General features: G+C 33.2%; 1 protein-coding gene across 2 annotated transcripts in view; it reads left to right on the top strand.

Moving 5' to 3' along the window:
* The window catches only part of LOC132551764 (semaphorin-5A-like), a 92,699-nt gene that overhangs the window by 44,413 nt on the left and 21,232 nt on the right, over window positions 1-27,054 (top strand). For both annotated transcript variants that reach the window (XM_060215899.1, XM_060215900.1), the window contains exon 3: window positions 25,806-25,914. In XM_060215899.1, coding sequence (XP_060071882.1) covers window positions 25,806-25,914 — 109 coding nt within the window. The remainder of the gene's footprint in view (window positions 1-25,805; window positions 25,915-27,054) is intronic.

The raw sequence follows: 27,054 nt of genomic DNA, 5'->3' as shown, positions 1-27,054 counted from the left end.
CATTGCTGGGATCAACATATGGTCAGTATTATGATGCACATTTATTATAGATATCTCACGCCTCTGAAGGGTCAGTTGTCCACTCTGATTTTAGACCATTAAGGTTCACTCTGATTGTTTACCAAGCTCTCTCTGGTAATCTAAGTAAATCCTTCACTGATCATTTGTCTGTATGATGTTAATGGACCTAGAACATTAATATAACTCTTAATATGGACATAAGTATTGGTCAATTGATCAAATAATGGTCAGTTAAAAGTTAAGTACAATTAAATGACGGTCATCGCCTCAGAAGTATGTGACAAAATATTAATACAGTCAAACATCTCAATCTTTGGAATATTTTTGGAGGTGATGAGTGTATCTGTGTCGGACATAACTTACTCTTGGATACATTTTCTTGTCGATGGACTTTAGGAAGTCTTACCTGTGTTCACAATGATGTCAAGAGCAGGTTGGCTCAATAGACCACCAGTCACTTTGAGATCTTTTTATATCTTATGTGAATATAACTGATAAGTTAATTTTCACATATGTTTTCAATTACAGTGATCCTTTTCGGATATCTGTAGACTACAGCAGCCAGTCCCAAAGATTTAACTAAGAATTCTCCACTTACATTCTCCTACATACTAGCTTACCTCCCCATAATTTGAAAGTAAATCAGAGAGATTGAAATGGTAAATTTCATTAGTGTTATATATAAATCAGAGGTACTGAATCACTGTATGACAGTATACAGGGTTCCCCGACCCTGGCTGTTCCTCAACTTTACTGTGGTAAGGTTGTTTCATCTTTAATTGTGAAGGCAGGAGCCATTTTATGATAACTACTTTACTAGAGGTAGATAAATTCACTAGAATATGTAGTTGTTGAACTGGAAACATTGATATATCAGTATGTGTGTTTATTGATTGTTATGAACTGTTGAGAAGGGATTACAATCTAGACACTCTATGAGGAATCACTAGGAACTTGGCTATAAGATAAATGAGTTACGAGAGCGAGCTCAGAAATCAGTTACATATTTTTGTGAGAAGTAAACTCTTATATACCTATGTCGGAAATACTTGGTAGGAAAATAAATACCCTATAACCCATTGTGACACAGACGAATGTGTATCTCCTGGGGTAAGTTCTGGCAGTTGAGGTAACAAAAGATGGAGGGAAGTACAAGATAGTTTAACCTAACATTAAGAACCATGATAAAGTGGAGTTGTTATTGTAGAATCTTTTTAACCACTGACAAATAGCTCCCATCCCCAAACTCCATCCTCTTAAGTTTTAATGTTCTCATTCATTCAACACACACACAGATGGATTATCCAATATACTGATAGAAACAGGTTGAAATTCTGTGTTAGATTTTGTACTTGTTGACTTGAGAAATATCAGTCTACCTGAGGACTGAACCTCTTATGTATAATTACCTAGCTGTGAAAATCTTAATAGCAAGTGCGGTTTACCAGACTATTGTATGTACACGGAATCAAAGACTCCAATTTATCTTTTTCCCCTCAGTTATTGAGGAAGAAATGTGCGCCGCATCTTGTTAAATCCATTTTTTATTACGGATGGTTGCCTCTCTAGAATAGGGTAAAAATCATACACTTGAAAATGTAGTGTGGAGCTTGTGCATTTAGGGACCGCCAATGTGTCCTGTTCTGAGACATGTGTAACACCTTCTTAAAACAGACCAGGTGTAAAAATGTCTGAATGTCTACCTAATCAGGTCTTTGGGTCAGCCGTCCAGGTATGAACTGAATTTGAATATGGTCATTTGAGCCAGAGAATCAGCCATTGAGATGATAATAGATCCCCCTACTAAACTGTACACTGAATCAGCTGTATTTACCGAAGCCTGCCGTTCAAACAAACTCGTGTCTGTAGGTAGGTGTCTGGTCATAGAGAATCAGTTTTCCAGTGCGGTAGAGGTTTGTACCCTGCTGATCCTTTCACCGTGCTCGCATTCTTATGTCCTAGTCCTGCTTACACTCCGATTGCTATGTTGTATATGTCTTATTAAAGTTTACAGTAAATAGGATTTCAGTTTGATAATATAATTTCGAAACAAGGGAATGGTTGCACAGTAAATATTTAGTCTATAGAGCGGCCTTTTGTGTTTGTGTTGAATTTTTTTATTTGCCTTTCAATAAAACAGGACTATTTTTTTGCTGAGTCCTGACTTTATTTGTCAGAGGTGTAACCCTCTTGTGTAGATGTGACTGGTGGTGCTGTGTAATGGAATTACTTGTACCGATCTCTATCGGTCTCTACACATCAAAATGTATATATGATGGCCAGTATAGTTTACCAAGCAAAATGTGCCAATTTCTGATTGTTTACTATCCACAGATTTGTTGCACTTAATTTCATATTAGTTAGCGAATGTTTATTATGTTTGTGTACATATTCCATGAATTTCAATTCAGTATGGAGTATAAAATCTGTGATTGTCCTGGGAACTGGCACTCTAGTCTGATAATACTGTCCTTACATCACGAGAACATATAGTGTTTAGATTACTTATAACGATGTATACAGGTAAAACTAGAAAACATTCTTTTCTCGGTGTAAAATCTTATGAAGTAGATCATAATCAATCTGACCCTAAATCCTGCCTTATTCACCAGAGCTTCCAACCGCATCTTGTCCAATGTAGTAATACCAATCACGATCAGGCATTTGCAGATTGCGGCAAATTGTAATTGTAAAAAAAGCTTGGTTAGTCTTAGGTATGAAAAACCCCTTGCACAGATGAAAGTTTATATGGATGGTACAGATATTTTCAAAAAACCATCTTAAACGATTTCTTGCAATAAAGTCTTGTTTTTTTTCTGCCAAGAGGTAAATTTGGAGTATAGTGGCACCTCCTGCTGTCATTTATGGGGAGATAAATGTCGGGGAGATTGACACTAGTGACAGAGATAGACCACACACTATCTTAGATAGTCCCGCAAATACCACACGGTCACGCCTCTCAAGTACTCCTATTTGGCTGGATTTAATTTGTTTTGTTATTTCTTCATGTTAAATAAAAACACTTGTGAGGTCACATTTCTTTTACTACAGAAATCGTTTTCCATTCCAGAAGATAGATATCATTTTGTTGTTAAAAAAATATTTTTCAATAATTACTCTAAGATATACAGTGTCTTGGAATATGTATATTTTTTTACAAAATCTAACCAATCCTTTATCGTTGGGCGATGTACTTGTATAGAAATCTTCCTCCAGCGTAAATGACAGAACAAATTTTTTATCAAACTGCCAGAATTTGTATGTGTCTGGACTGTATGCTGTCATTTCTCTATCAATAAACCATATATCTAGATATAGTTTTCGATGTGTTTTTGATATTATATTGTGGAGATGGGTTGCTTGGCATAATCCGCAGCTCTTCAGATAGGATAAACATTGACCTTTCCTGAGTGGGTCTATCTGATTAATTTATAGGTATATATATCTCCCTTGTAAATATATTTACCTGTTGTGAGTGGAGCTATCTTTTAGTATGGATATGGGGTATACTTGTCAGGTTGTTTGAGTAAGGAACAAACAAACATGTAGAGCGTGTTATGTGTCACACCTTATGCCACAAGAGAGCTAAGATTAATTTTTCACCCATATCTGGCATTGTTTAATGATATTTGTGGTTACACTAGCTATACCTGTTAGAAATTCCTTTTATAATTACAGATTGTTAATATACAATATGATTTCATAATGTTTGTCACCAGTGACAGATTGTTTTAGTGTTCCTTTGGAATGCAAAATTTGTATACATACCAGATATTTCAAATTGTGTTGTAGTTTTAAAATTAAAATTCATAAAAATTTTGAGGCCAAATTTTACATGGGATACCAGTATGTTCTATAAAGATGATTATAATTTGTAATTCGGTGAATGTTAATAAAGTTTGAAGAATATTTAGAATTGTTGTGGTCACAAGAGCAATTTTTTGAAATAGTATTCTACAATGGCCATATAGCAATAACATCCATCATCATTTACATTTGACCTTGACCTTTAACACTCAATGATTATCCATTTAAATCTCTTTTCAAAAGCAAATGCTGTTGATGTGGCTTATGATGATGTCATACACAATGGGCCAATTTGGTGATAACTTCATTGTGATAAAGAAACTGAAAACGATATGAATGTTCGAGGTTATAAATGGCCTTTAGATGGGCAGAGATATTAGGTCTTATATTCCCAGGCAATGTTTGTATACATGTAGTATAATTGGATTAAGTTCCTGCCTGCTTCCATTGTGTCTAGACTACTAAAACTATTGAATAGAAAATTCATGTGAAAATGATGACGAGGTCACTCTCTCTAATATTGGTTACAAGCTGTTCAATAAAAGAGCTATGTTTTAGGAAAATTTAAGCTTTGGAGATCATGTAATCACTTATAAAAAAATCTGTTTTATCTGCTAATATTATCTCTTTTTAAAAATTCTGTCTGTATTTATTTTCAACTTTTATAATTTCTAAAATAGGACTCCTCACTACATTACAGCAGTTTACACATATTGCCAGTCAGGACTTTGGTAATTTCCTATGTGTAATGCAATCTGGTACAATTAGGCAGGAAGTTTCACTTTTTTCATTGGCATTGTATTCTGGGGCTTCCGTCCCATCTGGTTTGCTAACAAACCTCCATTTTATAGTAAAGCTCTTGTTCCCACAGTCGACAAGGTCAGTGGAACCTTGTTTTCAATCTTTTTAAGTCTTGCATGTTTCACTTGGTAATTGAAATGAAGCAGATATTTATTTGTGTCATTTTGAAGATTTTCGTTCCTAACAGTGGTCATTGTTAAAGGTCAAAGGTAAAAAATCCCAGTGTGAACTTTCAAGAGGTCTAGATAGATGTTCCAGTGTTTGTAAATTAATAGATTACAAGAGGTCGAAGGTCAGTTGTGTCTGAAAATACAAAGATCACTGTTAGAGGTGAAAGCATAGGACCAGAATTCAGATTCGGCTTTTCCTTTAACCTAATACTTTTATTTCAATAATAATCAGATGATTTAAAATCCAAACTTTCCAAAAAATTTCAGTGATTTTAACAAACTGAAGTAAGGTATGGAACTGAATTTGTCATTTTCATTGTCTTGATGTTGATAATGATTGAAGAGTTTTAGTCAGGAAAATTGGAATTCTTGCTTGAAAAGGCATTTTTGAGAAGGATAATCCTATTTGATGAATGCTTAGTCGTTGTGTGAGCTGTTCAGAACTTTGTTTCCCTTATATGTAGGGTGTATATCACACGGTAGTCACAGACATCAGAGTTTGAGTTGTACATACACCAGCCAGAAGTAACGTTTACAGTAAGTGTGATATTTGAAGATAAATGCCCACCATCACCATGTGGTATATCATAGAGGCTGTGTCGCACAATACAGTGTCAGTCGCAGCATCTGACAAATGTCAAGTGACAGTTCATTTACCCACAATTCCTTGTTTTAAATTGTGATTTACTGCAGAACAGTCCTTTGCCTTTGTGCTTTATAACAGAAAAGTTTTATATTGTTTTTGAATTGATCTCTTACTAGTCTGCTGATAATGGAATACATTGTGTATCAAGAGCCTGGAGATCAGTGTAGGTCATAATTCGTCACTCCTCTGTATGTGGGACCTTTCAAAGTTGTCAATGTGTCATTATTTTCATTTGCAAAATTTTGAACTGGCTTTTTGGTGCATTAATGTCAAACTTCTTTTTGTTTAACTTTAAAAGATAACAAAAAATATTTATTTGCCATAACACACTCACTCTCTGTTCATCACCTGCAAATCTTGTTTCTGATGCTGAAATCTTGATGGGGTTTTTTTGGTGAGTGATTTCCTATATTGAAACAGACCTAACATGTCTGTCAGGGTCTGTAGTTAAGTAACTATGAAGATTAACTCCAGGAGTGTCTTACTGGTTCCTGGTAATTCCCTACAAGTTGACAGCTTGTGTTGCACTTGTAAGTCCATGTGTGTGTAGTTACAGATGTCACATGCTCAGCTCTGCCCTGTTTGTCACTGATAAACATAGTAGATTCTGTGTCTTCATGCTGCATTTTTTTTTATTGTGACACTTGGTTTCATTGCTCCTTTTATCTTAAAACATCATTTATTTTTCTTTATTTACATTTGTGATTTTGTTTTTTTTTTCTACTTAATTGTCTTGAAAATGACCTTTCGATTCGGAAGACTGTAGTTGACATGTATGTTTTAGATATTGTTGGTTTAGCACATCCATATTTATTGTAGATTCAAATCCATTTTCACTGTGTTTTTTACTACAACATCTTATGCGTGTATACAATGACGATATATTTTACAATTCTCATAATGTAGTGCTTTTCTTATCAGTGTAAAATGATTTCTGCCAAAATATCAGAGTTGTCCACTTTTTCAAAGTGATCCATCTGACACCGTTGGAGTCAAGCCCGGGTCTATACTGGCTGCTGTTAGGGAGCATTTTGTGGTGTGTTTGGCTGCTATCAGCACGGCAGAAACCTGGTGATCTGGAATTCAAGATCTGCATTGATAACTTCATTACTACTGTTCACAGACCAAGGAGGGTTTTTCTCCTTTTTTTCCGGCGGGGGAAGAGGGGGGATCTAGTTGATATGTGTAGTCATGCAAGCTGCAAGTACATGTGTAAAGAACCACCAAACATATTTTGAAATATCATTCAGTGGTTCATAGCTTGCAAATTGTTCATTTCAGGAATGTTTTGACAACTTTTTAATTGAATTTTATTGTTAAGATTTAGACAGAAGTCAGTGTTAAATGATTTGGATAACAAGGAAGTCTTTAATTGTGTTTTTTATGTAATGATTCACTGTCAGTTTTACTGTTTTAACATGTTTCAGCAATTACTATCCTCAGCTTTTCAATAAAAAAAGACAGAAATATGTTCTATATCACAATAAATTAACTGTTATGTGAGGCGTATTCCCAAGTTTTATTTGACGTTAACTGAGATCAAAAATAGAAAAGGATATTAGTTCACTGAATCAAGCTAGGTGACCTCAATTTTATAACAACATTCAATTATAAACATTTGTAGGCAACGACAAGGTGACTGCCTCTCCATGTGTCTATTCAGAGTGAATTTGTCTGCCTTGATGATGAATTAGCATCAAACCTAAACTGGTCCACAGTATGTTGTATATACCTAGGTAACAAAATAATTTTAATGGCTGATGGGGTTGAAGATCAAGATCACAAGTCAGAATAGACATAGGATTTGACACTCGATAGACTAAAATATCATCTCATTTTCATCTCGAAGAAATTTTAACATGTAAATGTTTTATTAAAATTTCTTAAAGGTTATTTAGTGTCTTAACAAACAGGTGCGTGAAAAAACCCAACTGAAATCAACACTTTAAGTATACGAAATATTCACCTGAAATCATTAGGCTATGTATAACCATTAATGATCTATCTCAGGGAGACTTTGTACAGGTGTCACCCTTAAATATACATAACTACATTGTGTAGGTTAGAACCAGTTACTGAATCCTCCAAGTCACAGGTGTTCCATCAGTTTTATTCAGACAGGTGAGCAGCATACCTGTTGATTAGCTTTTTGTATCTTACATTTTTTTTGGTTGATAAAGCTACATTTTTGTGGTCTGTTGGGTCTGTAACAATTTCAAACTGTAATACCATTTGAGTTGTATTTGTTTATAAAAACAAGAGTTTCTTGTCCTATTTTTTTCTTCCATTTTATTCCCCCCTCCCCCCCCCCTCCCCCATTCCTTCGCATAATAAATCATTTTCTTATCCATTATACCTCCAAAAAATTTCATGTCATAGTCTGCGGCTATCTAGCACTTTCCCATATAAAATGAAATTATGTATGAGTTGCAGAATTAAATCGGAACAGAAATGAAATATATTAGGGACAGCACAACAGGGGGCCCTTAATAATACGTCTCTGTAGACGTGAGTGGTGTGTATTTACAGTTACCTATGTCATACACTAGTCGGTCATGTGTTGACTCCGTAGATGAAAGATACGTGAATATATATCAGCAATAATCAGAACTGGTGCTGACAATGTCAGTTAATGTCACATGTAAAAACGGTAAGAGATGAACACCAGTGTATGATCTACATTACTTTTGTGATAATTCAGAAGTGTGATTTGTCCTATATCTTTCTATTAACTTCCTAGACTTGTTTTTGTAATTAATGAAGTTTCGTACAATTACAAGATTTCCTACAATAAGTCAGATGGTGGTGAAATTTTTATTTGGTTAACACATTAACAACACACCTGTAAATTCCTGAAAAATATAATGTCAAGGGATTTGAAATAAATAAAGTTTTATAATAAGTTAATTTATTTGCTGTGCTTATTGCTTCGTGAACAGCTGAGGTCATTTTGAGACAGGGTCTCCTTGTGATAACTGGTAGCTACTTCACTCAATGCCACATGGGCTCCCTATTGCAGTTCATTTAGAGCAATAAAGTTTCCTGTCTAAGGATATGCATAAAAGTACAGAACAGTCCAGTTCACAGCTTCCTGAGAAACGCCAACTGCCATGGATAGGAAACCTAGAACCACACACCTCAGATCTTCACCTGACAATATGTATGCTGACACTACCTGCTGAGTTGTCCTTTCATAAGTCATTTCTTGTTCATTTTTATTCCAGGCACATAATATTAGTCTGGATGTAGACAATTAAGAATCGTTCATTAGAATTGCAAATCAGGGAGAAAATATAGCTATAAATTAAAAACCTGTTGTATGATTCAGGCCCATATGGCCTTTTTTTTAAAGTTGGGAAACACTTAGTATTTATACGGAACCTACTTCTGACACCTGCTGCTTTTGTAATGAAAAAGCAAACATTTTTGTAAATTATACTGTTAAATTGCTTTTAAATGATAAAAAATCCCTACTTTGCCACACACACTAAGAAAATGTATCTTTTAATAGCAATTTTAGCTTTCCCATGTGTTCTGTTATTGACCTACTTTTTTTTCTCCACAAAAAAGAAGTCAGATTGTCACACGTGTAAATATTTTTAAACTGTTAGAACATATTGAGCGCTCAAGAGACATCATGAATACTTGCATGAAATGAGGGAATAATGATCAGGCACCTGGCATGGAACACAAAAAACTCGTTTATAGTCCACAAAAACAGCCAAGATTTATGTGGTGATTTTATGCTAACTTGGATGTGACAATCATGGATACAAACAGCCTGAAGTACTCAAAAAATCAACAACAATCCCGACCAAATCGTTGTATATTGTGGCGGAACGGTTTCCTTTAGGTATCAAATTGTTAAGCTCATTCTGGGTTAAGTAGCATTAAGTTGTGGACTAATTGCAGCCTTTGAAAAAAGAATTTACTGCAAATTGGCAGTTTTAGAAAAGTACATTTTCCTTTGATCTAATTTATAGGGTATGTGTGTCATTTAAAACTTATTTTGGTGTTTTGGTTCTGTACTGATGAAGGAAATAGAATTCTTCTCATATCATATGAGTGTATTTATCACAAAGGTTCACATTAAGTTACATACATATATTTTTATCACAACTTTAATTAATTGTTATAGTACAAAACACATGTTTATTGGTCAAACCATGTAAAAAGTACCAGTAGTTGAATATGAATTAAACCAGGACTTTGTCATTGGATGGAAATTAATTGTTTTATTGATAAAATGATGTGTTGGCATTTTCAACCCACTGAATTTGACTGACTTCAGGTTTACTGTGTGAAGATGTCCCCAAAAATTTGCTACAAATGGTATGTCATTTTCAATGGTTTTTAAGTACAGAACTCTTTTGGAAAGAAGATAATATTACATTTCTTAATATTTTTTTTAATTTATCCAAAAAGTCATGTAGGAAAATGATACACACTTGACAACATCATACAGGAATGTTTTCATTACGAAATTAAGGAAGATCACACACTTGGTGAAATGATTCACACCGTTGAATCGCTGATACTTAACGACGACAAATGATTGTCGAGGTTACACACTTGATTACATGGTGATGTCATTACAGGTTAATTTAGAACGTCTGATAGAACTACGGGTACAGATGTCGAGGGCTCACAGAGATAACCGAAACTTCAAACAGGCCTGCAAAAACATGCACGCGACGTAACAGGTGCCACTAGTTACAGGATTAAGAAACAAACACACAAAAGCATCACTGCACCTTCAATGATATAATCAAGATATGATTTCTTGGTATGCAATATTCTATGAAGTTAAGACCAATGAACTGGTAATGAAGTTGAAATGGCTTTATAATAAAGTGATGCAGTTAGTTTGATTTTAGACTCTAACTTTTAACTTAATCACTGTATTTCATACCTGATTTACTTCACAGATGAATTATTATAATGATGTTGTATTTTATTTTAATTTGTCCCCTGATGTTTACCGGTCGAATTTAACTTTCACCCTCATAATTAACATGTCCTGACATTTCTTTGGAAATGTTACTCGGATTTTGCACCAAAAGACAGATTAAATTTTTCAATTTTGGTTCTAAATCAGATTCAGGTTTCCAATTTATAGGCGTATTAGCCACATGAACCAAATCAGCCTTTTCAAGTTTAGAATTAACCAGTAAAATGGTTTGATAGTAATCTTATTCAGTATTTTACACACCCAGTAAACGGCCTATTAACCAAGCATCACCTGCACACATGTGCATATGCAGGTGTTTGTCATTGAAATGCACAGTGATGTTTGTTGTTTAATAGGTTTCTGTTTTGTTGTCTATAATCTCCCTGACCAAACTTTTAAAAGCAAATATCAGTAGAAACATTAACATTTAATGGAAATGGAAAGTTTTCCTTCACAAAGGGATGTGAAAGAACAATGGCTTAAGTCATGTGTGTTTATGTCAGACTTTCTATTGAAATGTTCTTGTAATTTGAAAAGATCAGGGCTCATAGTAAATAGTCTCTGTTAATATACCTTTAGTGATATATCAAAAATTGTATATCAAAAGTATATCTAACTTTCAAACTTTCTATAAACATAAGGGAGTTTTTTGAATGTATTAATGCAAATTCTAATTTCTTTTACAAGAGTTATTGCCCTTTAAATATCTACATTAATGGTGTCCATCCAACTTCTGTAGTATTTACCGTATATATAGATATATTTGGAATATTGTTTAATTTTCTGACAAAAGAGATTTTTCAGTGTTACTTAAGGATGTTTCATTCCTGTATTTTTATTAATAACTTAAAAAGCATTTAAAATATTTATGTTGGCGCTCTGTGAAAATAGGAGAAAATTTTACTTGCATTAATCAAGTTTTGAATTGCAAATATTTGAAATAAAAAAGAAATATAATACTACTTTAATTATAGACAGTAGCAAAGCTTATTAAAGTTTTGTGTATGTTGTACATTTGGTTGAGCTGGAAAGTGAGAATAGATCAATACTTCTGATTTTAACAGTTTAAAGATTCCATTCGCCAGACAAACATTTCAGAGATAGGAAAACGTTATTAATTCTACTTTGACATTAGGTGGTGCATATGTAACATGGATGTTATTCCTAATAGGAAAATTCAAAAGCAGACCAAAGAATAACACTTGACATCCCCTCAAAACATCATTGAACAGTCCATATGAATGAACAGCAGAGTCTATTAATAGAATTAGGGATAATAGAAATGCTGCACACACATCAATGGATTTACCTGTAATTATATAAGATATATCACATGGTGGTCTAGTGAGTCATTTGAGCTTATGTGCAGATATGAACTCGCCTGATTGAAAACTGGATATTGTCTGACATTTAATAAGCAATGTAAGAGATTGGATTTACATTTGTATAACCACTTGTGTTGGTATAGAAGGGGCCAATTCTTGAGTGGAGAATTAGCCCCTATTCAACTTGTTGTACAACCTCCACCATTGAATTTATCAAGAACAGCATTTTATGTCTTTTCATTCCTCAATTCCTTGATCCCAGCATGCTCTACTCAACACTTTTTAGGTGACTTCCATATTTGGCCTGAACTCGGGCTGATCTTTGTGCATTATCAAGTGTTGCATGCGAACGCTTGACTGCGAAGTACAGCACTCTACGTGTGTAATTGTTCCAGTGTAGACAGATTATTTTTCCCCTTTGTCAAGTCTGTCATATTTACAAATTGTTATCAACTGCCATCTTACATTAATAAACACAACTGACTATCAACTGTCACAACTTTAGGAATCTTCTTTCATAACATTTATCTATACTAAAAAAAGGTCAGAGGTCACTTCAAGCAATCCAACTTGTATCAATTACTCCAGAGTAATATGTCCTTCATAAAGGGTACCTCAAGAGGATCTTGGGGACTTGAATCCTGCTCTTCCTGGTGAAAGACCACATTCTGACCTACCCACTGTGCCTTTGTTCCTATCCACCGGGGTCTTTGTTTTATACAGTCTCAACATTGCTTTTTATTATAGTTACATATATCAGAGTTAAAGGGTGGGCTTAAAACAGGAGAGTTAATTGGCATTTGTTTTTACTATTGAATACTTATAAATATGGATAGGCGTATAAGATATATATAACATGCTATATGATAAATGGGAATTTTTAATGACAAAATACAGCATCATAACGATATACATTTAAGTGACATCACACATCATTATGACATTATTACAATTGTCAATCAAACGCCACTTGAAGGTTAATTTTGTCATCATTTTATTGGTAATGGAATATGTTCCAATAAGTTCATGACATGTGATACATTTTGTAAACGAAATCATCATGCAGTGTGACTCTTACACAGCTTGGGAGCTGTGATACCTATCCCTTGGTATACAAGGGTGGTTGGTATCTTCAGGGGTGTAACTTAGTAATTAAATTTCAGTTTCCACATGACACCTACAAGTTATCTGTCCTTGGTAATGAACAAGTTAGAACTTACATGGCTTTGATTTTATTAAATGTGGTAAGTCCAACAAAAGTGAAGTCATTGTGAGATTTCTTGCTTGATCAATCACAATTTTACCTCCACATCTGTGACAGTTTTATAAACCCAAGGATCAAAAACATCTCAAAATAAGTGATGGTTTTATTATAGGACACTGTGATGAAACCTTTGTTGATAAAAAAGTCTTACTGAAATTTCGTTACAATAAAGGTACTACAGGGTACTGATTTATTTCGGGATCACTTTGGTGAAGAAATACTTGCTATCTTCAGAAAAATGTATTAAATTTAATAATTGAATCATCTGTCTTATAGAAATAGGAAAAACATCATATATTACCTACATATATAAAAGCAGACGCCACATTGCATTAGCTTAGGAAATATGGAAAAAAATTACCACTTTGTCTGATTCATGATGATGTGACATTATTTAATGATGCATACAAACTTTCTGCTGATGGTGACTATGATGTCTGTCCATGAACTCCAACTGGAACTTTTAAGTGTGTGTATGTGAAGCTTTGGATAACACAAATTATTTGTATGAGTGTACAACTTTTCGATTTATGATAAGGTGATGGATATGCTCCTGAAATGTCGGCCCTTTTAAACATTTACGTCTTCCCATTATAGTCAAACATTGAGGTGATACCCTCGCAATAGGTCATCTTTTATAGCGGGGGAAATAATTTAGAGATAAGGGGAGGCAATTTAAAGATATAACATCACATAATATTCAACATTAACGTTTTTATTGACAAATAAAAAGACAATAGTAACTTTCTTCTGCATTTCATTGACACATGACTCTGACTTTAACGACAAACAATTTTAATTTCTTATCCATAAATCAGAATTGGAGTGAAGATGTTGTATTTTGCTGATTGCTACGTCACCCATATTGACGTTAATAGAAAATCTCTCAGAAGCAATCTTAAAGAAAAAAAGTTTATATTTCTTCAAGATTGCATCAAATGGATGTGAAAAATTATGTATGAACAAATTTTATAGCAAAATAATTGTACCATAAATCAATTTACATGTATTTTTTTTTCTATTCCAATTGATAAAAGATTAAGATTTGTATGGAAACTAAAGAATGTCTATTGTAATGAGTTAGTGTATTTTTGTCAAGGTGTAAAAGTCTGTTAGCAGGTTTGAAAGTAAAGAACCATCAGCAATATTCATATCTTTAATATGGAGACACTAGGTCCTTGTTGCTAAAAGAACGTTTTGTGTTAACAAGTGCTTAATGAAAACTTTTAGCTGTTCTTGCTTAAAAAACTTGAACTTTCAAAGAAAAAATGATGCTCAAAATTTCAGTTCTGACCTGTCTCTACAAATCTTCAGATGTAAAATGTTAAGGAATATTTCTTATATTATTTAATTCAAGTTTGACTCTTTTGACTCTAACAAAGCTTTGAGGGTCTAATTGGTTGCCAATTATCACAGCTATGATGATCTTGTCCATTTGAACCAGACTCCAACCTTTATAAAAAGGATCTATACCTATCAGATTGGCAGACAAATTCTGTACCTTTTCAACTTTCTGTGAAGCTGATGAAAGAAATGATATATTTTTTACTGCATGGCCATTAGTGGTTCCTAACTTGTGAGACGTGATTTCAGTGCATTTTTAGTAATGGTTTGGGCCATTAGATCCTACTTTGCAGACCATGTACCTTTTACATACTAAATCAAGTCTGCTTTTCACAGCAGGAATTAGGTGTGTGTGTGTGCTTTGTATTTGATCAAATGATGAATGATATTCACTTAACTGTTGAAAAATGTATTTTATTTACATCAAAATTGTTTTCTGATGTATATATTGTGAATAACTTAATCAGATGAAATATTTTAAACCTGAGTAACTGAAAACCCTAAAATAAGTTATGTAAATTTGATGTTATTCTCGTTTTTAAGAGATAGAGCTGTATGTGAAGAAATGCTTGTCTAAGAATATCAATTTATGTTAGGATTTCTTACATAGTGTGTATTTTGTAGTTTTCTTCATTGTGATGGGTTTGATTCTTGTGTGCAAAATATATGAAATCTGCATCGTGTAATGTATTAACACCGTATATTACAATACCTGGTATACATTGATAGTATGATAACAAAACATACATTGTATAGTATCATCACATCCATTTTTATGCATATATCAGTACATTTAACAGGTTATACTGAGACTGTTAAAGACTTGGAGTCAGTTATGAATCAGAGCTACCATATTTTATCCAGTAATACACCCATGCTTCATAATAAACCCACCCACATAAATTGCAACTCCAGAAGAAATGCCTTTCAAAAATACTGTTTATTGTCCTGTAATAAGCCCACATGAATTGAATTTTCTAAATAAATGCATTTACAAGCCCTCCGCCCTAATCTCAGTCAGAGATGGGCTTATTGTGACATAGATATGGTAGTGAGGTTTGAGTTAGTCAAAGGACGTTTGAAATGTAGGCTGTAATGTAGGCTGTATTTCAACATTTATTTATCAGCCTTTTTGTAGATTTTTGTGTTCCCTTGATAAAGGCGCAGATTTAGACCCAAAAAATTTGACAGGGAGTTTTGTCCTGTCATTAGTACTTAGAAATAGCACCAATTAATCAAAGAATCCTGTTAAGATATGTAAATGAAAGGAATGATGCAAGTTTTTCAAAGAAGAACTTGTTTAAACAATATCGTATAACCTGTTCACCAAAATGGCCATGTAGTAAGAGCAAAACAGTTTTGATAAACACTGTAGTCGATTGTTTGATATAAAAAGTCCTTTTATCAATCAAGTCAGTAAGTTTTTTTCTTTCATGTTGAAGATATTGAAATTTAAATTCAGATTAGCCATTTTACCTGAATTTCTGGTATGAAAGTGTTTCTTGCTTTTCTGAAAAAGATGGATGGTCTAAATTTTATCTATCTCAATCTTTCTATAGATCTTGATCTAAATGGGTGTTGGTCGGCTTCCTGCTACTAATTAAGTCATTTTTAATTAGGAAAAGGCATTGCAAGCTTGCAGAATAATGCCTACTTTTCTTTCAATGCAAGGCACTCCTGTGATCAAAGTCTTTGCTATACTTTGAAAGTGAAATTTGTCCTTGTGAAATAAACTCTTTGAAATTGATACTTGGTTCTATGTTCCTTTTGATGCTGTCTGTTGGCTGAAATTTCTACATTTTTTAGCTCACCTTAACTTTTTTGTCAACTTTGTAACATTTTCAGTTTGTATAAAGGGTTATAGGAGAAACAACTTACAAGTCTTAAGATTGAAATCCGTGTTTCTTAGTGTTTAAAAATCAGTCACCTGAATTTATGCAATTTTTTGCTTGCTCAGGCCTATTTACTTCTCAATAGCCATGTTAGAATCCCTTTATTTTCAAAATTCTGAGAATTTAATTTGACCAACTTCAGTCATTCATGAAATAGGGGTGTGAATGTTCATATTTGGCCAGTGGCATACATTTCTGTAGCTAATAGCCGGGTTGATCGGACATTTAAAGCCCATCTTGTCATAACAGGACAAATTTGTAAAGATTAAAGGTTTTTATTGTTGATAATACATACTTAGGTCGTAGGAATGCAGGAAAGTTTCTATAGATATTTTTATCACAGGTATCAGTACTGTCCAGTGTTAAGTTTAATTAAATCACAAAGGATATGCTATCTTTCAAAATCGCAATAAACAATATGTATCGTTTTTTATAACCAAGTATGATCCTGCACAATAAAGATGGGTTTTCATACCACGTATCTCATGTTCGTCTTGATGAACACAAAATTGATTCTTGGTTTACACAAAATTAATTATAAAAATTTGAAACTGTTGAAATTCTATGTGGATTATCACAGTTCAGTGATTTGGGAGACGATAAATATCAGATTTTGTCAACTAGTATGTGTTCAGAAGATAACAATTTTCTGCCAGAGTAGAAATTTTGAAAAAGAAGTTATCTATGATGAAATTGTATCAAAATGTATGAAAATTGATAAAAGAATTATTTGCTAATAAGATACCATTTGATCCCTGAAGGTTGATATTAAACCTGTGTCCTTTGTCAGTATAAACTTCAGTGATACATAACTTAATACATGTATCAACATTCTGTCTGTGCAATCTGACATCAAATATAACGTATAATACGGTTTATATCCTATAATAAACCCAGTGTTATATCATTACATTTTACTTGAAGTCATGGGTGGGCTTATTACAGAACAATTAAATAGTATTGGTTTCTCTTTTTTTTTTTTTTTGCCAAACAACAATTTATATCTTCATGGGCTTATTATCAAGCATGTCCTTATTGCGAAATAGTTATGGTAGGATACAAATTACAAAATGTAAACTGGGCTTATTATCAAGCATGTCATTATTGAGAAATAGTTATGGTAGGATACAACTTACATAATGTAAACTGGGTTTATTATCAAGCATGTCCTTATTGCAAAATAGTTATGGTAGGATGCAACTTACTTTCCAGTTGTTTTTTCTACAAACTGAATTTTAAATTCAGTGTTGAGTTGATATGTATAGACATAGGTCTGGTAATTGGCCATTACTAGGGCTGCACTTCCTCCACCTTCCCACCAAATGATAGATCAAAGGACAGAGACTGCAATAGAATTTCAGATCACAGACTGTATCTCACAGTAGAAAGTCAGTCTGCTGTGAAATGACACTGTCTTTATACCTACTTGTTTCCAGTGTCATAGACTGTGCATAATTCTATAAATCACATTTTATGACTGCGTAAATGCATATCTATCCAAATTTATGTGATGATTTCACAGCCCTTGTCTGCATATAAATGTACTTTTCAACAATTGTCAATAATTTGTTTCAGAAAACAGTTTTTTTTAGTCAACATTTATGTTTGCTATTCAGAATTGAATTGTAATAACTTCCTGTAAACCTCAACACACATCGAATTGTATGATATGTGGTGAGAACAAAAAAGCCTTGGATGTGATTATATTGAATATCCTGTTAACACTCGAGAAACTTTCAATTACATCAGAAAAAAACTTTTGCAGTCCAAATTTCTGGTATATGTTACAAATATCAAATCAACTAAAAAAACCTGCTGTTTTCGGTATTTATATTTACCACATGCTGTAAAAACTTGTTTCAAATTTTCGATTTACAAAATTGAATCGAAATTTTTGGATTCTCTTAATGCACAAATTCATATGTCTACCAACTGTTGAAATTAGCACAGATTTATTGAGTTATGTTTATCCATGAAATCATATTTCCATGAACACTGAAAACTCATTATCTCTAAATTCAAGAGACTATGGAAAATATTTCCACTCCTCCGAATTTCGACTCTAACAAAGTGTCCAGATAACGTTGACAATATCAGTTTTCTGACGTTGATTACGGTTGAACGAAGTAGGTCTACAATAGTACGCAAACAGTGTAATTTGATCTGGATTTTTAGGATTATTTGGATGCGAGGTCAAGCAGGTCTATAGGTCAAGTGATACAGCTTGACAAAATGACCGTTCCAAAATACATAACCGTCCGAAACTGATGTCTAAACAATTCACTAACTGACCTTACTGACCAAGCATATATAGATTATATATTTACAGAACGACAAAAATGCGAAATTAAAATCGGCTTTTGATACACTACAAGAAAGGATGTATAAAGTTACAAATCATATCAATATGACTTTATTACGAAGAGATCAACAGATGAGAAATGCAGCACTAGAAAGATTTTACTGGTTATAGAAAACATTATACAAGCACTAGACTTTACAAATCAGGCACAGATATAGACTCTGTCAATGAAAAATACTTTCAGCACTTCATTGTCCAAACACTAAGTCTAGCAAAATGCTCGATCATAGTCCTTTAGTAAACAAGTTCAAAAATTAGTTTCTCTCAGAATTGTGGGGATCAGACTTGGTCAAAAAGTTTGTTTAACAGTTTTTTTTATTGTTCCTGAAGATGCATGCAACCAATGGAAATGTTTTCACGCCTTGTATAAAGGCACTACTTGTTTAACTTACAGGTAAGTCACCGCTACAGAATGGTGACACTAATTAAGAAACCAACTTTTAATTGGATAATTTAAGTGGTAATTAATCGCCAGAGACCAAGTGTTGTGTGAACGATGGACCAAGACGCCGTAATTAGCCATGCGTTATGCACAGGCGACTTTCTACTCTGTGTATGTATTGACTGATTTCGTCAGAAGAGGCGCCAATGTTTTGACAAAAATTAATTTTGAGACACCAAATGACTTTTCCCATGCTTTACAATTGAAGGGACTGAAAATCACTTGACTCACTGAAAATTTTTACTCAAGGAAATTCAAGTCATCTGAACTGAAATTACAAACACATAAAAATTATTTTGACTCTAACAGAATTTTGTCTTGAGCGATTACTAGATGAGTTTCAACTGTACATGTTTTTTTTACTAAAAACACAAAAATGGAGCCCTGTGAAAGTATGGTTTGTATTTAACTTAATCATATCTGATTTTGATCTATTTTATTATAAATCATGATTAAAAGCTACAACCTTTATTCAGGTGAAAATTTTCACACCTTTCCATTTGCTCTATTAGGGATATAGGGTGCCTGAGCATTATTGTTCTTATTTTAAATCTCAGCTTCTCAACCCTTTTGACCTTTTGACCCTTTGACCCATTTAGGACAAGGAGTAACATAATAATATGTTGTCATTTCCAAATTGTATAATAGTTTGTTGTCAAAGTAGGGGAGGTAATTGGCCTCAGCCAGCCTTCTGTTGACAGCCTAATTGTAGCAAATTCAAACTTTACAACGATGTGTTGATATCATTGCATGGTCCCCGCATACAGATGTGCAGTGTGTTTCTTAAGAATGTGTGTATAACACTATTATGGGATGGGAGAGGGGAGAGATTTCAATGAGGGAACCCAGGCTAATTAGGTTTTTTTTTAATCAAATTTAATTGCACCATGACATGGTGGCACAGTTCTGTGTATAACACTCTGACTTTACAATCTGGAAAATATTGCTAACTCATAATATTATTTGATTTCAATTTCTTATCTTTTAAATTAATATAACTGGCATGATAAGAAATGTAAGGCAACTCTTAATTCATTTCTTGCTTTTTGTCATTTAAGATTTTTGAAAGGTTTTGAGGAACAATTTTATGCATCTGTTTCGCTCATTTTCTGAAATAAAATTTTTGAAATGAAAGTTTTCTTACAAGGAACTTCCTGAAAGTAAGTTTTTGTTTTATGAAAGTGTCTTTTTTGAGCACATTTGCATGACTTTTATAAGCAGGATTGCACTAATTTGAATATTTAATGGTTATAAAAGACATTAATTTCATTGGTTGGAATAAGAATGAGGATGTCCACAAAAAGAACATGAAAACCATTTTAACATGCCTTCAACGTTTATATGATCAGGTTTAAATGCACTGTAGTGCTGTGAGTTTCTGTGTTTATATGCAAAACATTTGAAGTACTTGCATAGCTAATGGGCCCTTCTAACATAGTGTATGTCATACTTCTTTCAAACACTCAAAATATGTACGAAAAATGCAAGATGAAATTTCTATCTTACTGGTGTTTAAATGAAGACGCTGTAAGAAAATACTTGACTTTTAATGAAAGCCATTCAAAATAAAAATCAGTAAAAATTATTGTGGGAAAATGCAACTGGGGCATATAAGCAAAATTTTTTAGTAGCTTATAAACTTTTCTTATGCTTCAGACAGCAAGGAATTATTTTTGTTTGGCCTTACATAATTGCAACAAAGATATTGGATGTATAAAACTGAAAAGAAACACAACTTTTCACAATTACTGCCAAAATCATATCAGCAGAAAAATATTCTGAAACAGGAAAATCTCCCAATCTTATTGAATTATAAAGCTGTTGTATTATATATTTGTACCTCTAAAACAACACAGGACCTTTCTCTTCCACTTTATTTTGTCAGATATTTGAGTAGCTGGTATATTAACGTGGCCTTACATATACAGTTGATGTGAGAAATCCCTGACTGCTATATCATATGCCCAGAGGTGTATTCTTCTGTGATCAAAACAGTCTTTTTTAAAATCAAATAACTTTTAAAGATGTAAATTTCTAATTTCTTTTGTGAAACATACATTAAAAACGTAATTTATTTTGATCCTCCTGAAAAGCTGGTTTAGGATCTGTTAAGATCATATAAATGGTGGCCTAACATGATTTGTCACAGGTGTTGGTTTGATATACCAACAGGAAGTTCTTCTTACCACAACAAAGATGATAGGAAGATGTTTGACTCCCAAAGGGATAAAGAAGAGTTACCCTGATGGTTTATAGATAAAGGGGTTGTTAGTCCATCTCTCAAAACACAGGTGTATAAACTTAATTTTTGACTTATCCCTACTGGTACAGATCCTCGTTATAACTTATAAAGGTCATAGATAGGCAAAGGTCATAGGCAAAGGTCATAGATATGCAAATTTTAGCTTTTAAGTCGTCAGCTATTTTGATAAATGTTTTTTTTTAATTGTATTTTATATAATACATTTCTTATTCATGTATGTTTAAAAGGATGAATTATTTGTAAAATACAAGTATTTCATCCACATGGATCAAATTTAAGATACTGCAAATTTATCAATAGACTTATATAGTATCATAATGAAAGGGGTTCACCTTGATAAGGGAAGTAACTCTTCAGTTGGAAAACGTAAGGGAGTTAACACAGAGTAAATCATTATCTCAGATTGAACTCTTCAACTTGATGTAGTAGTGCCTTTGTCTTTAATTTCTACTCATACAGGAAAAACTCTTTTTAACAAATCTGTCTTATTAAGGGTGAAAAAAGGCAGTTTATACATGGGTTTTGACATTATATCATAATTCAGGGAGATATGAATAGAATAAAAAATAAAAATAAAATGAAGGACAATGTTTTTGCTCTATAAGATCAGTTTGAAAGAGGTACGCTGAGCCGGTTTTATATCTAAATAACATCCAAATTTAAGTGTAAATTTCGAATTGGTTCAAATTCAAACCAATATTTTTTTCAAGAACTATAGTGTAATATCGGATATCAACAACTTTTACAGTATGATAACACGGTTAAAATGGTAATATATCACATGTTCACATATTTCAAACGATTGTTTATTGTGACAGTGATTTAAGTTTCCATTCAATGTTTGACAAAAAATTGTATGTAGGTCATTTCTTGTGTGAAATATGAACATTAATATTCAAAGCACGGCCCCGACATGTGTAAATTGCTCTACTCAACTCAAAAGTGCAAATTTTCTGCTTGATAATCACCTGATTTTATCTAAAAGGAAAGCTAATTATCGTGAAAGTGAAAAAGCATGAACACTATCATAACACTGGTACTGATCTACTGGAGTGGGAAAATTGTCCCATTTTTGGATAAAGGCTTTACCAGATAGGACGTACCAATCATAGCCATTAAACTGGATCTCGAAACCTTTTGTTTGGCACATTATTTTACCCTGGTAATCCAAGGGAGCTCTTAAAATCTTCTTAACAGTCCACACAAAATGAAAGGCAATCTGTCCCAATAGACAAGACACCTATACATGTACAAAGATCACCTAATTAGAATTTGTTTTGAAATGTGTGATAATCTGTCAACATACAAACTTAAAACTGAGTCACACTTCAACTTGCAATGATCTGATTATTCTATCAAAAAACATTCACTTTGAATTACAAATTTTTCAAAGTTAGAGATCTTCATAGGTTTTTTTTCAATTGAGTTTGAAGTGAAAACTTACTGTATATGCCAAACTCTTCATTATGATGTTGGGTTTCTGTATAGAAGCTACTTTAAATGATTGTAGATGTGTCTGTAGGTATAAAGAGGGATGAAACCATTGCCAGGTGATCCCCACCTCTGATTTGTAGTCTGATACTCCGTAGTTTCCTTGTTGTTCCTGTAGACGGCCAGCAACTTTTAGAGAGATTTGTCGGTATCAGTTCAGACTAATATTCCAGTGATTATTCTACTTGTAACAATACACAGAGATTGTGCTTGTCACAGTTGGTTTTCTAAAATCAGGAAGGGTAGATAACTCTGTATCAGCTCATAGATTGTTGATTAAGGGAATTAGTTGATCTTCTAAAATATATCTATAAGCTTTAATCTTAGAAGATTTATACCCACGTGAAAATTTGCACCTCTTTGAAAAGAAATTATTCCAAGAGAGGAATCAACATAAAAGAAAGGTTTTATAGGAATTGTTAAAAAACCTTTCTATTTTTCAAGATTGATTCTAAAAGTTAAGTTCATATTAACAAGAAATCTCGCTTATTCAAACTTGCCAATATTTTAATACATGTAGATTAAATAAGAGACAGAAACTCAAAATTCATGTTGGTTTATTAATACATTTGGATATTACTTTGTATCTAGATTATAGTAATTTTCTGAATCTTTTTGGAAGAGGTCAAGGTGAACAGGCCTGATTAGCACATTTCCATTTCTTTAAACACCTAGGTATCATTACAGTAGAGCACGAAAACGGACTATCTCTTTGTAATCTTGGACACATTAGCTTTGAAATATACAACTTATATATTTTTTTTATTGGGATAGAAAAAAACTGGACCGTATTTCTGTGTTAAGTATACTGACCAGTAACTGTCAGTCTGGACCAGTATCAACAGCAGTCTACGAGGTGGATTGTATGTGTGATACCAATCTAGCTGACTTTTATAAACTATAACATGGGACTCCAGGAGCGTTTACACAGCTTTATGCCAGTAATCTACTTATCTTTGTAAACCATGACGTTTTTGTTTTGTAAAACCATCACACTATTTGGGAAACTCTGAGGCTAATCTTTTTACCAATCAGGTCTCCCCATGGGCATCAGTTCTGAAGAGTGAGGGAAGAATTCTGGAAGATTTCTTTGATATCAGTCGGTATTGATAAACGGTATCTCTTTATTTGATATTTAAAAAACACCAGGCTGGCCTATATAGCTGTCCATTTATATTTTCAAGATTGCTGAACTGAATCTCATGTGCAGAGCTTGGACTCTTAAGATCTTATTAGAGTTTAAAGTTGTCTATCTTTAACTTAAGATTCCAAAAGTGCAACCTACAGATAACAATAATTTAAGTCCACAAAACATATTTAAATTCCTTCAGAGACTTGATGGTTTATTTTGTTGAAAATCAAAATCAAAATTTATTTAATGATGAATTGTTCAATGCTGGTTATTAACATTTTAAATCTTTATTGGGTCATAGGATTCAAACTGTCTCTTCCTTCAGTGTACAGTTGTAATACAGCAAACTTACTTCAATAATAATAAGGTTTTCAGTAATTTAACACTTGTTTCCTTACTGAACATTCATATCAATTGGAACTTTGTTAAATTGAAAATTATATGTTGAGGTTTGCCGTAAACATAATTCACAACATTAAGAAATCCTAATGTGTCCAACACATATACATTTATAGTGTTTATGGTTTCTCATACATCACTTTATTTGACCTTAAAGAATTTTATGAAAAGCTAACAAAATTATTTTTCATGTAAATAAAGATTTACCCTTTCATTGTAAGTATTGTTAAAATGAGGTTCCTCAGAAAAGCGCCATCTGTATTTGCTGTATAGAAAAAATCATGAATTTAAGTTATTTGAATTGAAAACGTGAATGGATATTCCATCGTAAACAGGCATTTACCTCCAGTCCCCTTTGTGACAATTTATGATATGATCCTTTAAAAAGGACACATCTGAAGCTTCACTACTACATTAACTGGCCCCCTCTCAGAGAATGTATGTTTTTTTAATGTCATAAAAATATTTTGTGGAGTAATGTATGGAAGTCAGTTGTTGAACGATATCATTATGTCTGTCAACTTCCACTTAATACCCTATACTCATGTGGCTGGTGTCACCAGTTTTAATACTGGGGCTGACGAGGTGGATAGGAGATTTATTGGGCCCTGACAGATAGATGGGAGGAGTGTCCAGGTATTCGAGTAGGTTTTGAGGGGCTACTTCATGTTGACATGTTGCATGTCTCAATAGCTTTCAGAAGTTTGATGCTGTATTTTATTTGTAAGATATTTGTTCTTGAAAGAAGCCCTCATGCTGGTTTGCCGAAAAAGAAGCTTTACTATAAGAAATACTTTGTTGGTATTTTCAAAATATTCCCAGTGATATTTCAGAGCATTTTCAATGTAATTATGACTAGTAATGTTTTATAATGACTTAGATCAAATTTCTATATCTGGGCAAATCACGTGAAGTGACTTTTTTTTTTTTAAAAAAAAAGCTCAGAAAGACTCCAGACAAATTGGAACTCTTATTTGCCGAGTACACTGCCTTAAATCCTTTACTCCACAATTATAGGCCAGATAATGTCATCTTTAACAGCCCAACTAGGCTAAAATGGACAGCACACAGTGATATATCATCTAACAGAATTTGGAAAAAAACCTTAATTCTGTTGAAAGGACATGGTATATCAAAGAGAAATATTTATCATGATGTAACTACTAAAACATGTTGGGTTCTGGAAGACATGACATCAATCATTAATATAATTATCAATCTCATCTACTTCATTGAAATTCCAGTTTTCACAAGACCAAGTTCATCAGTTTAAATTGCTCCAAGAACATGATCATACAAATTCAGAAAAACACAAAAGCTGACATGTTACATGTTATTCATGAAGACAGATGCACACAAACATATACATTTTAATAATTGCAATTAATGATGACCAAAATTGGAATTTTTTGTATCTTTTTATAGCTTTTTTGAGGATCAATTACAGGATTTAGTGTTTTATTTTTACCCTTTGTTTTCTCTTTTATCTTTCTAGAACTTTCCAACCTGCAGCAGGTTTTCCATATTTTCCGTAATGATGACCTGGAAGGTTATGTACAGCTGACTGTAGATATCCCAAGGGACCAGCTCCTAGTAGGGGCCAGGTAGGTTATGTACAGCTGACTGTAGATATACCAAGGGACCAGCTCCTAGTAGGGGCCAGGTAGGTTATGTACAGCTGACTGTAGATATACCAAGGGACCAGCTCCTAGTAGGGGCCAGGTAGGTTATATACAACTGACTGTAGATATCCCAAGGGACCAGCTCCTAGTTGGGGCCAGGTAGGTTATATACAACTGACTGTAGATATCCCAAGGGACCAGCTCCTAGTGAGGGCCAGGTAGGTTATATACAGCTGACTGTAGATATCCCAAGGGACCAGCTCCTAGTGGGGGCCAGGTAGGTTATATACAACTGACTGTAGATATCCCAAGGGACCAGCTCCTAGTGGGGGCCAGGTAGGTTATATACAGTTTAATGATAAACTACAATACGTACATGTATTTACAAAACTAAATAGAGGTGAATCAAATTGCCAGGCTGAGTATAGGTAAATTGGTGTTAAAATAATTTGAGTACAGGTAAATTAGTGTTCAAATAGAATGAATACTGGTTAATTGGTTTTCAAGTAGATTTGAGGACAGGTAAATTGTTCCTATAAACTTTAGTATAGGTAAATTAGTGTTCAAACTGATTTCAGGACAGGTAAATTGTTCCTATAAACTTTAGTATAAGTAAATTAGTGTTCAAACTGATTTGAGGACAGGTAAATTGTTCCTATAAACTTTAGTATAGTAAATTAGTAAAACTGATTTGAGGACAGGTAAATTGTTCCTATAAACTTTAGTATAAGTAAATTAGTGTTCAAACTGATTTGATGACAGGTAAATTGTTCCTATAAACTTTAGTATAGGTAAATTAGTGTTCAAACTGATTTGAGGACAGGTAAATTGTTCCTATAAACTTTAGTATAGGTAAATTAGTGTTCAAACTGATTTGAGGACAGGTAAATTGTTCCTATAAACTTTAGTATAGGTAAATTAGTGTTCAAACTGATTTGAGGACAGGTAAATTGTTCCTATAAACTTTAGTATAGGTAGATTAGTGTTCAAACTGATTTGAGGACAGGTAAATTGTTCCTATAAACTTTAGTATAGGTAGATTAGTGTTCAAACTGATTTGAGGACAGGTAAATTGTTCCTATAAACTTTAGTATAGGTAAATTAGTGTTCAAACTGATTTGA

Source organism: Ylistrum balloti, unplaced genomic scaffold (assembly GCF_031769215.1).
Source record: "Ylistrum balloti isolate Yb309-2 unplaced genomic scaffold, AGI_CSIRO_Ybal_v1 Utg370214, whole genome shotgun sequence".
NCBI classification, from domain to species: Eukaryota; Metazoa; Mollusca; class Bivalvia; order Pectinida; family Pectinidae; genus Ylistrum; species Ylistrum balloti.
The sequence above is the reverse complement of the archived record's forward strand: the minus strand, read 5'-3'. Positions and strand labels throughout refer to the sequence as shown.